We start from the raw sequence: 17,988 nt of genomic DNA, 5'->3' as shown, positions 1-17,988 counted from the left end.
TCTTCAGGACATGAATGGTTGAACAGGTTCTTCAGAACATAGGCTTCTCTTGTCTACTCCTTTGCCACAGGCCTGCAGTGCTTCCTCTCACACAGCTAAGCCACATTGGGCTTGAGGGAGGAAGCAGTGGAGACCCTCAGTATGGCTTGAAGATACTCATCAGTGAGTTTGGACCTGTACTTTGACTTATTAAAGTTCATGTTGGAAGAAGAGCTTTTCACACAGATATGTGCTCCCAGAAAGGCTCATGGTCCGCTTGAAAATACTGGAAAGCTCTGGGAAGGTGGGGGCTTGTCTGCTTGTCCACTCACCTCCCTGAACTTGGCTTTGAGTTCAGAGTTGCACTGCAGGTCCATGATCTCCATTTGAAGCACAGGAGGGCATCTTGAAGGAGAAGGTCAGCAAACATTTGAAAAGGTTATCTGTGTGTCTTGAAGTCTGCAAAGCTGTGATCAAATTCCTCCTGTAGCTTTACAATGGCATCAGCATACTTCTCACAACTGAATGGTGTGCATACATTAGTCGGCTGTAGTTCAGTGGGGAGAGTCCAGTAACCACAAGGTCTCCGGTTCAATCCCCGCTCTCCACTTAGTTTCACGTTTCATAGTGTCCTTGAGCAAGACACTGAACCCCCAGTTGCTCCCGGGGCGCTTCACTGCAGCCCACTGCTCCTTAATAACTAAGACAAATGCAGAGAAGAATTTACCCACGGGGATCAATAAAGGATATATTATTATTATTAGTGCGTTGCATGCTGGGAAAAGGCAGATGTTTGTCTGAGAGAGCTGGGCTTTCCATAACACACGTTGTGTGGAGAATGCTCTGACAAGCTGCCCCTGGCCTTGTGACTTCAGCTCCTGTGTGACGTCATGAGCCATTTAGGATCACAGCACAGGACCGGGGCCGTTCTCCGGAGGGGGTTTCGCTGACTTCAATCTCATGAAAGTGTCCGAAAATCAAACGCTGTATTTATGCCATGCACGCCGAATTATGGGCAGCTGGATGTCCCGTACTTCGGCTGGAGAAAGTACTCAAACGCGTTCGACATTTGGATGCGGTACTTCCGCGTTGAGCGGCCGTTCTCCTACACTTACGCAATGCACGCCGAATTATGTGGGGCTGGATGTCACGCACTTAGGCTGGAGAAACCGTAACCGTAAACTACTTTCGGATGCGGTATTTCCGCGTTGACCGGTGTTACGGTTTAACAGGTGACCCTGTTAACTGGCGACTTTTCACGTATAGCCTCGTGAATGCCGCTTGGTTTAATTTTGTAATGAAGTGTCAACCCCTCTCATATACATAATAATATATACTATACAAATTAAACAATGCGGAATTCACGAGGGCAGCTACGTGTTCTCTTCCTATTTCCAACAGCTGTCTAACTACGACAACAACGGACGCGTTTGTTCAAAGTCGCCAGTTAACACGGTCGCTTCTTTAACCGTAACACTATTCTCCGCGCGGGCCGCACTAACACTAAACTTTGATGTCAAGTAGGGGGCCACACAATATCGGTCCGCGGGCCGCAATTGGCCCGCAGACCGCGAGTTTGAGACATTTATCCTCTATGGTTCCACAGATCAAGATAGCACTCTTATCGCATTGTATTTGATATGATGTTCCACACCATAGACAGTACCTACAGTAGTAAGGAGCCGCTGAAGACAAGAGCTACATGTACTAAGAATTAATCACAAGATCATTTGCATACATAATATTGTATTACCAATCATGCACCCAGTATTACAGACTTTCAACTGCTTGAACAGATCATCAATATACAGATTAAAAAGAACTGGGGGAAAAATCCCCCCTTGTTGGACACCATTGTTAACCCCAAATGGGGCTGAGACACTTTTGTCCCATTTTACTTGCACGGTGGGCGAACCAGTAAGCCAGATTTCTCACAATGTATTTGGGGACTTCTCTTTGATTCAATTTAACAAACAACGTTCTATGATTAACACGATCAAAAGCTTTGGAAGCATCATTAAAACACATAAGAACTGATGAGTTCTGAACTCTATACGTGTTGAACATTTCCTTTAAGGCATAAAAAAACACACGTCAGTGCCATGTTTGGCTTTAAAGCCCACCCGATTATCCATGGGGTTAATACACTCATATAATCTGTCCAGCAGGATTCTTTAGGACTATTGACAGTATGCTGGCAAAAGCAATGGGACTGTAATTATCTAGGCAACATACTTTTCCAGCTCTGTTCTTAATGACGGGCACTCAGCATTGAGTCTGGCAATAAGCCACGACTCATAAAGCCAGTAAAAGGAGAGGAGCTAACCTCGGACAAGCATATTTATATTGTTCAGCAGTAATATGGTCTAAACCACTTGCTTTGCCATCTGACAGATTGTTAGGTTGATTATAATTGAAGTGATTGTGTCTTAAAGGTGCAATATGTAATGGCGAGCCACCTGCTCCAAAGAAATAGGGGACAGCATTTCACATACTACTGAGACCATACAATAAAAATGTACAGATCAGTTATAAAAAATACAAAAAACCCTGTGAGGAACAATATAACATCCATCCATCCATTTTCAATACCGCTTATCCTCATTAGGGTCGCGGGGCGCTGGAGCCTATCCCAGCTGACATAGGGCGAAGGCAGGGGACACCCTGGACAGGCCGCCAGTCCATCGAGGGCAAACAATATAACACTGCTATCTCATTATCTTCACATGCAGTGTCGGCCTCTAGTTTAAGTTTGCCCCGTCGGTAGTCGCAGCAGCTAAAACTCAGCTATGACCAACCCCCAGCATATGGTGGTTACAGAGGGCCGGTGGAGCGCGTGTCTAACCTGGGGGACAGCAGCAACAGGAAGTTTGCTGATCCAGTGAGGCGTTGGGTCAGTCACCTGGGATCAATCCCCCGGCAGCGGAGAGGATGAGGCAAGGGTGTGAGTTGTTTGTTTCTATGCCACATTGGATTTAATCCATTTAACAAACTATCAAAACGCACACCATGGATGCATTACTAACAAACCCTGGACTGAGGGCAGACTGGCGTAATCCCACTCACTATAGTCCATATGGGTATGACCCGAGCATTACAGGAAAGTACAGACCAGATAGTTGGCATATAGATAGCTTATATCTGCATTATTGACACATTCTTATTAACATCTTAAACTGTTAGCCTGTTTCTTCACATCCTTTTGATAAAGTCAGTTTAATTAAAAAGCTGTTGAATCTTTTAAACCAACATTTCTCCCAGATCTTAAACATTGCACGTTTAAAGATACATTATACAGTGCAGTCAAATATATTTGGATAACAAGATAACAAGGAAGAGACACACATAGGCTGCAGCAATGGGACAGGCACACAAAGCCAAACAGAAAGGCTTCTTTTTACACCACAGTGAATGAGTGGAACAGCTCACTATGACTTCATTTCAGTTACAGCCTATGTATGGGCACGAGTCTTTACCTCTACATTAAAATGACAAATGTTGCCATCATTAATTCTCGACTTGAATTTACTTCTGATAAGCACATTTTGTGGGCAGATAGACTTGTGAAAAACATGTTGATACATCATGGAAGAGAGAAAGGTTAGGGTTAAAATTAAAACAGTAACACATTTTCAGTTACTGTTAGTTTCTATTTCATTTTTCTTACACATACAGTACACCCTTTGTTCGAGTATCTCCGCCCTAAAATGACTACGTAATTTTGGCGCCTCTGGGCCACCGTTTCCTTTCCCTTTAAATTGTCCAGAAATGTAATAACATAAACAGACTCCTCAGCGCGGGAAAGAGCCATCTGCTCGTCGGCAACGTAAAATTAACCGTCCTTCACTCCCATTGGCTCCTTCGCAGCCGACCGCGAACTCTGCTCCTCTTCATTGGCCAATCTTGGTGTCGGCGTGCAAGGGCGCGCGTCGAGTGTTCAAATCTCATTGGATAAAAACGCCTCGACCAATCACCGCCCGTAGAACGCTCTCTGTTCCGCCCATTGGCCCGCGGGCCTGCAAGGTGGATCCGTGTGGCTGCTGCAATTGGCCGCTTGTGGCACGTGGGTACGGATCCCGGCCACCGATTGGCCAGCCAACTGCTCAGGCGCGATTTTGCAACGCGGGACAACGCTCCTGTGGGCGCACACAGGTTCAGACGACCTGCTGCGACGAGAAGGGAACCTCATCTTTATCAAACGGTATCTTTGAGCGGATACTTTGTAGTGAACGACGAGCCGACCCTTTTTGGAAATGAAGGACGTATTTACTCCAGACTGAAAAGGCGATTTTTTAAAATTTTGTATGACTTTGACTCATTCATTTTTCCCACCAATAATCCATTCGTTTGAATACTTTTCCAGTTTTTTTTTTGCTTGCCTTATTCGGAGCTTTGACATCCACATGGCGGACAACAAGCACCCGCACGTTATTTTCTGCAACGACTCGCCCAAACGGGTCCTGGTGTCCGTCATTAAGACCACGCCGATCAAACCGAGGAAAGCGGAGGCCCTGACGCCGACGAGTCCCGGTTTCAGCGACTTCATGGTCTACCCGTGGAAGTGGGGGGAGAACGCCCACAATGTGACCCTGAGCCCGGGCTCGCTGAGCGGGGCTTCGTCTCCGACCGGGACCCAGACGGCCCGGGACGCGGACGCGGACGCGGATCCTTCAGCGGAGCAGATCAGGGTAGGTTCAGGTTGTTGTAACTACACCGTGTTATTGTGACAGATGTTGTTATGCAAACCGAAGTGGGATATTGCCCTTTGTGTATTTTCCGGTTGTTAACAGCACTGAAACCCAGCGACTAAGTTAAAGGCCTGTAAGAAGAAGAACTACTTATAACAACAGCACGCTTTAGGAAGAAAAGAGCGCATGCGGGATGCTTTTGACATCTTAAAAAAGGGAGTAATTATAGAAGATGAGCACAGTTCAGCTGTTAATAACTGCTAATATCTACTTAAAACCTGGGACGCGATATGGCCGGGGTGAAGAGTTATTTAAAAAAATTGCCCGCGCAATAGGGTGTGACATGGTGGATTTTAAACCCCAGTTACTTCCTGGTTCTGGAGCAGCTGCTCTGTGCTCTGCTCATACATGACGTCTCGTCGCGCGCCAAAAATGGAACCGGATGTGAATGAATTATAATGGACGAACGTGCGTCCTGCTCCAAGTGTAGCACGTGAGCTCAGCCTAGAAAGTTCTGAATGATACGATGGGGTGCAATGCAAAAAAAAAAAAAAACGATGTTTAAATGTGACTTTTTTTTTAGGAAATGCCTTTAGTATAACAAATACAGAATGCACATGTGTATAACGTACTGTGAACACCATGTGCACGTTTTTAAAGTATGCCCATGTACATTTAGTAAATAAAGTGTGAGAATATTTGATCCATATGGGAGATGAGCACTTTCGAGTGACGCCCATGTAAAAGTCTGGTGTGTTCCCTTCCTCTTCAGGACGGCATCCGCAGAGGACGACCACGTGCCGACACCGTCCGCGAGCTCATAAGCGAGGGGGAGACTTCGTCCAGCCGCATTCGCTGCAACATCTGCAACCGAGTATTTCCTCGCGAGAAGTCGCTTCAGGCTCACAAGAGGACACACACAGGTGAGACAGACGGGAGGATGGGTGTCCCAGAGGAGACACGGCGCACGCACTGGGCGTCTATATTCTGTCCCTCCTTGTCTGTTGTGTGAACGCCCGTCTAACCGGACAAGCCCAGATGTGCGCCTGCTCTTTAAAAGCGGGACAACAATTGTCCTCCTAGTTGCTATTTTAAAAAGTAGTGCACCATATGTGTGTATTATATTAGCGGCACTGTGTAGTGATGAACTGTACAACTATGACAATACTGAACAGTATCCCTGTCCCCACCCCCCACCAGGAGAGAGGCCCTACCTGTGTGATTACCCAAACTGTGGGAAGGCGTTTGTCCAGAGTGGTCAGCTGAAGACGCACCAGCGGCTGCACACTGGGGAAAAGCCCTTCGTCTGCTCGGAGAAAGGTACTAAGCTGCATGCTAGGGACGTTTATCTTGTCACCTTTCGCCTTGAGACACTTTTCAGGTGCTTTCCAACGTGGCTGAGCTGTTTCAAGAGTTAAATTGGAAAGCATTTGGAAAGTACCCGCTAAACACGGAACTTCCAGCGCAACTGCCCGCTGTAATAATATATGTACAAGCTGAGCAGCACCGCTTGTCATAACAGCGGTGTCTTGGCTGTTCTAAATAAATCCCAGAATACCATGGCCTTTAATGGCTTACTGCATTTATTCATACCTCCCTCTCTCTCTCTCTCTCTCTCTCTCTCCCTGCAGGATGTGGCAATCGGTTCACACACGCCAACCGTCACTGCCCCAAGCATCCCTTCTCCCGCCTGAAGAGGGAGGAACCGAAGGAGAGCCAGGGGTCGGCTCAGTCGGTGGACAACAAGGCCGTGGCCGAGTGGCTAGCAAAGTAAGTGGACAGTCGGGGGCCGGTAAACCGAGTGCAGGCGATCTGTAACGTGAAGCCTGAATAGTAGAACCGGCGTTGTGTGCATTCAACGGCATTCTTTCTCGTCTCCTTGCAGGTACTGGCAGACTCGTGAGCAGCGGGCCCCCACGACCACCAACATGGGGAAGCCACAGGGCAAGGCACGAGTCGAGGACCAGGAGCAGCAGGACCCCATGGAGTTCCTCCAGTCCGACGAGGAGAACGGGGAGGACGAGGAAAAAGGCGGCCAGGGAGGAGCCGCGAAGCGCCGCCTCCAGGAGCAGCGAGAGCGTCTCCACGGTGCTCTCGCGCTCATTGAGCTGGCGAACAACCTGTCTCCCTGAAACCCCCCCCCAAATCATTCCCTGTCCCTAATATCTCCATTCCCAACCCGCCTTCCTGCAGTATGTGCTGTAGCTAGAAAGTGTTCATCAATGCAGATCAATGGCTTGTTGAGTTTATTTCACCAAGTTGTGACATCAGACTTTAGAGAGCGAGCTGAATAGGCCTGAGATCAGTGTTATGCACTCCCCCCCTACCCCACAGCACCAGGAAGGCCCAAGCTAAAGCACCTTATTCAGCTTCCATTTTATCCTCTTTTTTTAAAAAAAATTTTAGGCTGCTATAATTGTAGATTTGACTATATGAAGAATGTCTTTCTTTTTCTCCTGCCTTCTAAAGGCAAAGAAAGAGTACCTATTATGTTGTTAATTTGTCGTGTTTGCACTTTGATGGGTAACGAGTTTTCTTTGAGTGTATTTGAGATTGTAACAAGAGTGTGTATGACTGATGTGTGTATATATGGATTAAGCTCCGACGGAGAGAACGATACAGGGTGTGGGCAAACATAGGAAATGTTGAGTTGCATTCCAACTGTCTAGATGGCCTCTCATCATGCTCCCAGGTTTCATCTCCAGCGTTGTAAAAGCACAATTTCCCCTGCGACAGCAGCGTTGGGAACTGAAAACGGACTGAGAAGTTTAAGCCTCAAGAAGCGGCAGAAAGGTGGACTAAAAGCGAGCTGGATTGGTCCGGGCATGGGACATGGTTGTTTTTTTGTTTTTTTTATGTGCGAATGTGACGTGTGGCCGGTGATCATTGCAAGCATAATCCAGAGGTCTTGTGAAGCACGAGCTTTAAGAAAAAAAGAAATCTGAAACTTTTGACAGCTTCACCACTTTTATCGTTTAAAAGGTCCAGAGTCCCTTTTTTAAAAGCCATGCCACATTTCCATTTTAACAGCCGTTTTCCATTCAGACACAAGAATCGTGGGCAAGAAGATGCAGACCTTTTAACCAGATGGGAGATTTATTTTTAAACAATGGATGATGTCAATCCCCTTTTATATTAAAAGGTGTGAGACCAGTTATGATACGGGCATAGCATCATAGCAGTGTGCGGTGCATCTATGTCATATAATTTCAAAAGGTTAAATTATGATATTTATTTCAACATATTCTCTTTTTTTTCTTTTTCCTGGCTTTTGTTGATTTATGACAGTCTTGGAGTCTTTTGACATGGGAAGGGAAATATTCTGGTACTCGTAGGATAAAAAATATCTGCAATGTTTTAAAACCATTTAGAATATATATCAAATAAAGTTTATTTTTCTATTTAGCACTTCCCCCTCCCCCCCCATATTTAGTCTTGGATTAAGCTTGCAATTCACTGAAGATTAGATTTGTTGTTCGTTTCCAAGAAAATGGCACAGCTTTTATTTTTTTGTAGTCCTGGATGATTTTCTTTTTCAATTTCTTTTTTTTTCTTCCTCAAAGCAACACTACATCCTTTGACACTGTATGAAGCCTCTCATAACTGCCTTCTCACTCTAGCTGTGATGTTTGATAAACAAATTACCCGTGTGGAGTTATGGTAAAACTGGAAGGCAAGCGTAATGTTGATAATCAAAACACCAAATGATTTGTTTTTACCCAATTATAGTATATTTTGAAGCATTTCTAACCCGTAGTCAATTTTGTGGTTCGAGAAGATTATGGCATTTAATATATATATATATATATACACATTATGTTCTTAGAATATCGAGTGTGCACAATTTACGGGAGAGCTTTGAAGTTTAATTTTAGTTTTCAGTTTTCCCCTCTGCTAACAACCTCCCCCTCCTCCGTTATCATGTTTGTGACATGTGTAGAGTGACCCTGCTTGCTTGGTAGACATTTATTTACACTTTTTTTTTTTTTTTTTTTTAAAGTTAAAATTTCTCTGACAGGCTGTCCACACTGTCATACAATTGTTGGTTTTCAATAAACATTCACCGAACCGGACCCAGAAATTGAACGTCTTGATTGAGAAGTGAATTCAAAGCAGTATATTGCATCAATGCCAATACACATGAACATAAAGCGGTAGAGCACAGTCGTCATGATCAGCGGTTCGATCCCCAGGTCCGCTAGTCAAAGTCGATCTGGGCACTTAACCCCAAATTGCTCCTGCAAGCTGTGCCTGCATGAATGTGCCTGCGGTGTATGAATGGGTAAAAGTGAATGATGACATGTAGTGTGAACGTGCTGCGAGTGGTTGGAAGACTAGAAAAGCGCAATACAAGTACAGTTCATTTACCATAAAAGTGAAAGAGTAAAAACTATAATTATGCTCCAATATGGAGCAGAACAATGCCACCCGGGGGTGAGTGATAAAATATTGTCCATTTAGTTAGCAGAGGGCTTCCCTGTTGAATCCTCTCCGATGCGAATCTTCAGCTCTTGTGCTCCTTCTGCGTTGCTTCCAGCGGATGTTTCTTTAAAGGTGTGATACGAGTATATCAGTCCACCTGACATACTGCGAAGCAAACGATGAAGGCAATGAATTGTGAGGCGAAACAAGTAAAGCAACCGCATCAGCTGTGACTAACAATCTAGTTTGATGCTGCTCTTAAAAAAAAAAAAAAAAGACTAGAAATTTAAAAACAGTAAGAAATGTAAATGTACTCTTTTTTTGGCCTCATACGTATGTTTGATCATTTTGGTCACATCAAGCTCCTCTGACAATTTTCATTTGTAGCCATTTAACAAAACATGTCATTAAAGAAATGACAGAATAAAACTGGAATGGAAAAAATGAATTCCTACCAAATGCTGAGACCGAGGAAGTTTGTCCAAGAGAACAGGTAGTCGCCGCCCACAAAGATGCCGATATAAGCTACTGCCACATTCTTCAAAAAATAAATAAAAAGATTATTCAGGTTAGTGATAATCTTGTTCGCAGAAATTGGACACAGAAAAATAAATGTGACGACACACAAGTTACAAAGATTCAGATCCATTGCACAAAGTAGAGACCATTTTGAACAGGTTCAATGTTTTATGATTGTTTACTATGTGCAGTCTGATCTAGAATTCAGATCCACATTCGGGTTAGAACTTTAAGCATGGTCTATTAATAAAGAAATTAATTTGGAGGGTTATGCAGTGCCTGTGCTTTCCGTCTCAAAACAATATTCCCATCGGCGTGTTCTTACCTTTATTGCCCCGACTACTGTTGTAGTAAGTGCTGAGTTATAATAGCTGCACAGGACTATGGAATACATCAGCACAAATCTGAAAAACAGGACAACATTTTTTTTCCAAAACTGGGTAGTAATGGAAGAACTATGGAAGTTGATGAGGTTCCAAAAGTTGTGTGACAGTGACTGACATACCCCATGAAGCAGGATGTGAGGAAACAAAAAACAAAAGGGGCTTCAACCCAGTCCTCAAACGTGAGCGCCTGTGAATCAAAACACAAACATTGGGTAAAGCCTCCAGTCTTGGGCACAGACGCCCAGAAGTAACACACTAAACCACAGTGGCCGTTTGTACCATGTGTAAATCTCCAGTATATGCGCTTGCCAAGAGCGTGGGGATGACGAGGAGTAGTGCGTTGTAAAACAAGAGACCGTACTTCCCAAGGCCCTGAACAACGACAAAAAACGCATTTAACAATTGCATGTGTGAAAAATGGGAAAACCCAACGATAATTACATTTACGGCATGTTGACGATTGAAATATTAATAATACAGTCAAACACAGTTTAGAGAGTCTCACATTTGGACAGACAGGGAATGTTACCTCGGTGCCAAGTTTCTTCTTGGTGTACACGCCGCTGGCAGCAGTGAAGGCGTCATTGAGCAGGATGAAAGAGTAGGCCTCCACATCAAAGGCCAGGTCTGAACTAGAGGAGACAAAGAGAAAAGCAAAAGTGTTCAGTTCTTATGTGGTCTATAAACAATTCCAATACAATTAATTGTCCTTTAAAAAATAAAAATAAATCCATACCTTGCAGCGACCATGGCACCAAAGACAATGGCCACAACGCTGTACACAAGACGCTTTGAGAATGTTTTTCTGAAAAAAATTAAAAAAGGAACACTGAAACAGTCAGATCAAAACTCCCATCTAGTTTAATTGGGCTGATAATCTGACAACAGATATGTAAGACATTATACATAACGTACAGTGCTTTCAGCCCAGTCGTGGTACAATTCGGATGAGGTCAATCGTTTTAAATCTCTAACGGCAATATATAAATCAGAGAGATGGCTCACCTTAGAATAAATACTTCCAAGATCATTGTCATCAATATGGTGAATTTCCGTAATACTGTAAACATGGGTAAACTGTAAAAAATCAAAACATGTTTTTAGGGAAACCCCAGGAATTAACACAGACAGACCACAGGACTAAATCTGATATATATTACATAACATCAACAACTGGATTGACCTGAGTTTCTTTGTGCTCGCCAGTCCGGTTATATGGTTCCCAACATAGAGCAAAGGAAGAGGGAAAATCTGGCAAGAAAATAAAAAGGCGTACAATGTGAAATGAAAATGCAATTAATTAAAGATCTATATATATATTTTTAAAAAAGAAAATAAATGCTTACTTTTAAGGGAATAGTTCTGTCAAAATCTTGAAACTGGACTGTTTTGCTCATTTTGGCAGCATAAAGGACAACAAGAGTGGCGATCATCTGAAAGCACCAAAGGGACCATAAAACATGTGTTTGTGAACCCCCCCCCCCCCCCCCCCCCACCCACCCACCACCACCACCACCACACACACACACACACGGACACACACACACACACATACACACACACACACACACACGGACGGACACACTCACACACCTTACCTGGCCAATTCCCATGCACAAATAGGAGGGGAACCTTCAGAACAAACACATAAAGTATTGGGTGTGACTCAATGACGACTTATTTAGTGTTATTAAACGCTTCTTACGGACGTAGGCCTACTAAGTACGAAGGACGTTTACTTTACAAATACTGTGCTTAGGCAAACTTGTATCTTACTTTTTGTTTTTTTTACTCCACTACATTTATCTGACGCTTCCGTATACATATTACTCTTCATATTCATATTAAAAATACAGATTCAGACAGAAACCGTTCACACGGTCACGAGCGGATAAAGTGTGTAAAGTAGTTAAATTAGCTCCACCTTAAGCGGCTTCAACATTAAAGTGACGTACACCTAATGCATCGCTATAACCAGTAATAACACTATTGTGGCATAATGAGCGGGGCAACGTTGACTTTTTAATACTTTAAGACGGATATGTTTTGATGCCGATACTTTGACTACTGAGCAAAAACGCCCGAAGACATTCCTTTGCCCCGTTAGAGTAACTGCAGCCCACTGTGCTAACGCTACTCTGAGTAACGCCGCGCGAGGGTCCGTCTCCCCTGTGACGTCGGTAACGTTACCTGAAGCTCGTCAGCACGGTCTTGTTCACCACGGTGATGACGAACGAGCTGCCGGCGTAGAACAAGGCAGAGTAGAGCCGGAGCAGGCGCGAGTGCTGCGCAGGCTGCTGGCAGGCGTCCGGAGGCATCGTCAGACCCGTTGTGGAGACACCTGTTGGGGCTTCAGAGACTCTTTATCCACAGGGAGGTGGAGTCGGCTACTTCCTGGTTTGTTGTGGGAGGTTCGGGCTCTACCAACAAACAAAAGAAAAGAAGGAAGAAAGAAGAAGAAGAAAAAACCTTACGACATGGCGGACATCAATCTCGATGCTCACTCTTGTCCAAACTTTATTTAAGTCATCAACTACAAGTTTAAACATTTGTAATAAATAAATAAAAATAGATCTGTCTGGAAGAAGGGTCGTACTAAGATGTTATCCAAACAAATGTCAAAGGTCAAACATTTCATGTATATGTATATATATATATATATATATATATATATATATATATATATATATATATATATATATATATATTTGGCAGCTGATCAATCATGATTCATCTTCCATGGGGCATTCCTAGAGTCGACTGTCGCACCAAGTTATCTGACAGTGCCGACATGATTAACCAACCCGGGCAGGATTGCACAATTTTGGAACCGTGTTTCCTGAGTGAAACTCCTGAAAAGGAGGAAGAGGCTACTCTCCAGGAGCCCCGTGGAGTGGCCTCATAGCCGAGCAAAGTACCAGACAAAAGGCTCACTTTTGACAAACCTGAGGAATCAGCAGTCAGCATGAGCCACTGGTTGTTGTTGTTGTTGTTGTTGTGTGGTACGTCACTGCACTCCACTTTCCCTCTCTATTTGCTGGCATTGTCTCCACTAGAAGGCGCCGTTGCATCAGACTTTCTCCCTCAGCTTCACTTTCAGCCGTTTGATTGTTTGTGCAAGTCTTGCTGCGTCATTATCTCGCTTGCTTAGAGCTGTCTATTCCTCTCCTCGTTCTTTCACCACACATTCAAATCATAATGGCTTTGTCTTGTTTTATCGACAAAAAAAAGAAGATCCTTCTCTGATCAGCTTTTTCAACATATTGCCCCTTTGAGGCGACGACAGCCAGAGCCAAACTTTGCTGACAGATCTGCTGCCAGCAGCAGTTCAACATTGCACAGCTGTGACATGTTTGTGTCTGAGTCTAACGGGAAGGTTTCGCTGTGGCCTCATCTGACGCCAGCGTCTTGCACTGATGCCGATGTCGTGCAGCGGATTGGCTTTTGAACGGTTGGGATTTGAGCAGTCATGTGAAGGCAATTCAACTGTTATTGGTTTTGGTGACAGATGAGAGCTCTATGGTGAATGCGGAATGTCGTTGAAATCTTTTCACACTACTCTGACGTGAGTAGACACATACGAGAGAGAGAGAGAGAGAGAGAGAGAGAGAGAGAGAGAGAGAGTGCTTGTTTAAGAGGTGACTCAACAGGGAGATGTAATTAGCTGGACGGGCTTTTCTTAAAGCGATGAGCATTCACAACCATAAAAGCATGAGGGCTTGGTCCCGAGCCTGATTAACAGATCGATATTGAGATAACTGTTCACTTTGAATTCCTGACATCAACATATATTTCACCGGACTTTCACACTGTCCACTCTGATTTTGATAAGTCCAATATGACAGAGATACGTTGTATTAGTGTGGCAGCTGTAGGACTCACAATGGTGTCTCATCCAACTGACTGAAACCTGGAAGACTGCACACTTGTACAGCTGCGTCAGATGCAGCCTGAGGTCAAATGCCAAGCTCGAAATGGGTTGCACACTGAGTCGCTGCCAGACCAGAGCGTTTTTTTCTCTCTTCGTGTTCCTTTTGCTTGTTTTTGTTCGCAAATTGTTTACAAAAAAAGTTCATCCCGAACTTTTTTGCATTGAACGTGCTGCAGAATACTAAAAGCAGCATCAGCATTTCTCTGACGATTTAAATCTCCACAGGCATGAAAAGTACATTAGAAAGCCACTGAGTAGCAATACAAGGGGTTAAAGGAGTGTCTGTCTTTTTAAGGGGATCACATTTACTTTGGAATAAAACCAAATAGATCACATGAATGAGCCCAGTGAAGTTTTACAGCCTTCTCTGTGTGTAGCAGCGTGTGTCAGTAGTCACGACTTGGGAGGGAGCCGGGTCAGGGTTTTGATCCTCAGAGGACAACAAGGACAGTTTAAGTCCGATTTACTTGAATTTCTATATTCATCTGGAGCGACACTTTCAAGGTTAAGTCACAGATATAAAGGTCTCCATCGGTGGTTTGTGAAAGCTCGGGACTCTCCTGCTCTCATTTGTCTTTTAGCCCTTGTTATCTTGTTATGACTAAGTTATGACTTTGCCAAGAACGTATATCTCTCTTCATAGTTTGACCATCATCACTTTTACATCTGGGGACACAAAAATGAATAACAAAAAGAAAAATAACATATTTATTAAGTCACATTTCAAAGATATATATTTTTTTATACAATTATTGGATAAATGCAAAGGTAGACATTCACATTATTTACCACACTATAACAACTATCCCATCAGAAGTCAAAATCCAAATTTTTACAAAAGTAAGGGTCCAGAATTATTATAGCAAGGATATACACTCAAAGTAAAAGTACCCATGATGCAGAACAGTCAGTTATTAGTGGATCATAATTATCGATGCGTTAACAGGTAAGCTGTACTTTAATGCTGTAAACTGAGCAGATGTTTTGTATTTAAAATCTTCTTTTGAAAAGTAACTTGAGCTGTTAAATGAATGTAATGGAGTAAAACATACAATAATTCCCTCTGAAATGTTGCAGGTTGGAATTATAGAGAGTAGTAATTCAAATATCAAAAGTACCAGGACCGTTAAAAGATCCTAATCAATAAAATAGAAGGATCCGTAAGGGCTTTCTGTACGACACGAGCTCCAGAAACCCCAAGAACGACGCCTCAGTAAGCTGCTTTCGGCTTGTTCTGTTTCATCCGCCGCTGCAGCGTCATCAGGGCTTTCTTCACTTTGGGATGAGCACATACGGGCTTCCTCATGCCCTTCACTCGCAGTCTGTGGACCCACAAGGGCGAGAAAAGTTTCACACGATAGCCACAAAAGAAAACAGAAAAGAAGACGAAGTTGTTACAAAAACCGCGATCGTGTGGCTCGTCACTCACATCAGTGCGGCGATGTCACAGGCGCCGCTGCTGTGCTGAACGCTCCATCCCTGAATCCTCTTTTGTTTTGATGCAGCATTTTGGGATGCCAGCTGCAATGTGGGATTAAGATATATACGTTGTGAGGATGCTGGAAATGAAAGATTATAGAATGGTAACTGAAGATCTAAAAATGTATTCTTAGATCTGACATATTGTTTCTTTGTGCTATCGGTGCCACGCAGTCAACTTAAATCTCCATTAAAAAAAAAAAAAACCTGTTTATTACCATTTAACAATTTCAGCCGTTTGCCTTTTTCTTGAGGACACAACGTAATATTTGGGTTTTTTACTTTGGTTGGGTTTTAAAGAAAATAGCGAATAAAATAAAATAAAAAATAAACAACAACAAAATGATTTACATCCTCTGTTCTTCCTGCAAGCATATGCACATTTCAGCTTTCCAGGAAAAATATGCAACTCAATAACTGCATCTACATAACTTATCCTCCGATTAAAAACTGATCCCAACCAAGCGCTGTCTTGGTTTTAACATCGTCTCGATGAAGGCGTTCTTACCTTCAGTTGAGGCGATGGCCAAAGCACAAAGGCAGACAATCACGAACGCAACTTTCAGCTCCATGATGACAGAGAAAATGATGAGACGGAGTCTGTCTTTGCTCTTTAAATACTGTCACTGAGCGCACACACACACACACACACACACACACACACACACACACACACACACACACACACACACACACACACACACACAGACACACACACACAGGTGTGCACACAACCAAACTCAAGCAGAGGCATCTGGTGCGGGAGGAGCGTGTGGTACAGGTTCGCTTTGCTCAGACAGGCCCCGACAGGTTTAATATCCTAGGAAAGCTCCGCTAATGCCACACCCAGAGTCGCAAAGGGCAGGATACATAGTTTAAACAATTGAGACAAAAATGAAACTGAATTAAGATCAAATGGGAACCTAATTAAGGTCAAAAGGCCAAGAGACAGCCAGGTAAAAAGGAGTATTATCTTGATAAACTTGTGACAAATAAGTATGTGCAAGGCTGTGTAACAACGTTTACATGTTGAATAAATAATTATGTTAACCATTTGGGCAATGGAACAATCCACCATACAGAGGACCAGAGTTGCAGCACCTGCTCAAGCGTCTGCGAGCAAGACTCTTCATCCCATTTGACCTTTGACCTCTCTGCAAGAGGGAACCGCTTAACAAAAAAAGAATGTACAGATGAGGATGAAGAAAATCTGACATTTGACAACACTGCGGAGCAAAAGATTGCCGGTATTGATAAATAAATGCGTGATTGACAAACCGCGTTGAGATATGGATCCGTCGCCCAGATATTATGTTGAAGCTGCAGCCCGGGGGCAGAGACCAACTCTCTCTCACTGTGTGCTCAGGTGCAGTTTGCAACTCTCCGTCACATGTTGTGCAATTCATCTGCGTGTGCAAAGCAGACAATATAATTATCAGGGTGGTGAATTCAGTTCCACGTGGGAATTTGTTCTTGAAGCAGTATTGACAGACTTACTACCTGGTGTTTGGGAAAGTAAAAAAACGGATGCAGCATCTGTGTGGAGTTTGGTTTGAATTTAATTTTTTATCGTGCAAATACCTGATTCCCACGTAAAGCCTTTAAAACACAAGTTACTTTGTTTTCTTCCTGTCCAGTTTGACAGATATGTAGTTCACTCTGACTTGTTGGTTTCCTGCCTGTGAATCTGGAGGATTTGATTTGTTTTCAAAAAATAAGCCACTGTGGTCTGGGTTTGGCTCCACTGGCTATATTACCAAATGTATTGGCAGCATCCAAAGTGTCTGATCAGTTACTCTGCTTTTGGTAAATGATTAATTTCAAGGTGTAGATGAACATCAACTTAACATTAACTCAGCCATAAAAATAATTTAGGGCCCCAAAATTGTCCGTGCTGCTACTTTAAGTTTATTTAGTTGGCATATTGTCTATTTAAATGCACCATTGGATCATATGTATGTCTGTATTAATTCCCAATTTTTGCATTGGACCAGTGACAATGAAGGCTTGTGACGGTAAAAGGAATCAGTCGGATTTACAAGAAACGATCAAGCTCTTCTCCGATATGCCACACAGGTCGAATCAGTCAAAACGGGGGAGGTGCTGCCTCCTGTTCCAGCTGGATCAGGAACACGTAGCCAACTGTCGTATGGCTACACACCAGCATTCCTTTATGGCGCACAATGACATGCGACGATTGGAATCCTGTTCAATTTATTTAAGCAAACTGGATATGTTGATACACAACCGAGAGGTGTGTGGTATCAAATTACATTGTCTGCAGATTCATCAAAAGTTGTTCTCCATGTTGGGTGATCGTCAATTCCTTTCACTTTCACATATAAGCAGGCAGGCGGGAAAATAAAAAATGATTGTCAGTTACAGGCGTAATTATTTTAAGCGTGGGAATAATGAAAACAGACAGCAGTTCTTTTTGGGGTATTGATACATTCTGTATTGTTTCTCCTATTTCCAATATACAATAATAGGTTTATTACACAAGAAGGAACTGCTTTAGCATCGACATTCAGCTGCTTTAGGTAGATATCCGTAATCTCTGATCGCTGAATTATTTACGGGGGTT

The 17,988-nt window shown here is 43.3% G+C and overlaps 2 protein-coding genes across 5 annotated transcripts; one reads left to right on the top strand and one right to left on the bottom strand.

Annotated features, from left to right (window-relative positions):
* The first annotated feature begins 4,100 nt into the window (after positions 1-4,100).
* znf367 (zinc finger protein 367) lies at positions 4,101-8,743 on the top strand. Its single transcript, XM_034542285.1, has 5 exons — positions 4,101-4,667; positions 5,440-5,590; positions 5,868-5,987; positions 6,299-6,437; positions 6,553-8,743. Exons 1-5 carry the CDS (start codon positions 4,284-4,286, stop codon positions 6,797-6,799), a joined length of 1,041 nt encoding a protein of 346 aa, XP_034398176.1. The 5' UTR covers positions 4,101-4,283; the 3' UTR covers positions 6,800-8,743.
* slc35d2 (solute carrier family 35 member D2) lies at positions 8,664-13,034 on the bottom strand. 4 transcript variants are annotated; one of them, XM_034542280.1, is made up of 13 exons: positions 12,929-12,996; positions 12,185-12,414; positions 11,593-11,626; positions 11,341-11,427; positions 11,178-11,245; positions 11,000-11,071; positions 10,731-10,799; positions 10,524-10,626; positions 10,274-10,366; positions 10,114-10,181; positions 9,934-10,012; positions 9,545-9,627; positions 8,664-9,254 (listed from the first exon to the last, which is right to left on the bottom strand). In XM_034542280.1, exons 2-13 carry the CDS (start codon positions 12,310-12,312, stop codon positions 9,125-9,127), a joined length of 1,014 nt encoding a protein of 337 aa, XP_034398171.1. In that variant the 5' UTR covers positions 12,313-12,414; positions 12,929-12,996; the 3' UTR covers positions 8,664-9,124. The 4 variants fall into 4 exon arrangements, with proteins under 4 accessions (XP_034398171.1, XP_034398172.1, XP_034398173.1 ...); XM_034542281.1 differs by having other exon boundaries at positions 12,185-12,412; positions 12,940-12,982; XM_034542282.1 differs by lacking the exon at positions 12,929-12,996 and having other exon boundaries at positions 8,665-9,254; positions 12,185-12,365.
* Between the last annotated feature and the right edge of the window lie 4,954 nt (positions 13,035-17,988).

This window comes from Cyclopterus lumpus, chromosome 9 (genome assembly GCF_009769545.1).
Source record: "Cyclopterus lumpus isolate fCycLum1 chromosome 9, fCycLum1.pri, whole genome shotgun sequence".
Lineage (NCBI taxonomy): Eukaryota > Metazoa > Chordata > Actinopteri > Perciformes > Cyclopteridae > Cyclopterus > Cyclopterus lumpus.
The sequence above is the reverse complement of the archived record's forward strand: the minus strand, read 5'-3'. Positions and strand labels throughout refer to the sequence as shown.

Excerpts from the sequence above, each read along its gene's own strand:
- znf367 (XM_034542285.1), top strand. The coding sequence starts at position 4,284 with ATGACTTTGACTCATTCATTTTTCCCACCAATAATCCATTCGTTTGAA. Across the intron at positions 4,668-5,439 it reads CTTCAGCGGAGCAGATCAGG|GACGGCATCCGCAGAGGACG; the intron begins GTAGGTTCAGGT and ends CTTCCTCTTCAG. Across the intron at positions 5,591-5,867 it reads TCACAAGAGGACACACACAG|GAGAGAGGCCCTACCTGTGT; the intron begins GTGAGACAGACG and ends ACCCCCCACCAG.
- slc35d2 (XM_034542280.1), bottom strand. The coding sequence starts at position 12,312 with ATGCCTCCGGACGCCTGCCAGCAGCCTGCGCAGCACTCGCGCCTGCTC. Across the intron at positions 11,627-12,184 it reads ACCGTGCTGACGAGCTTCAG|GTTCCCCTCCTATTTGTGCA; the intron begins GTAACGTTACCG and ends TTTGTTCTGAAG. Across the intron at positions 10,627-10,730 it reads GGTGCCATGGTCGCTGCAAG|TTCAGACCTGGCCTTTGATG; the intron begins GTATGGATTTAT and ends TGTCTCCTCTAG.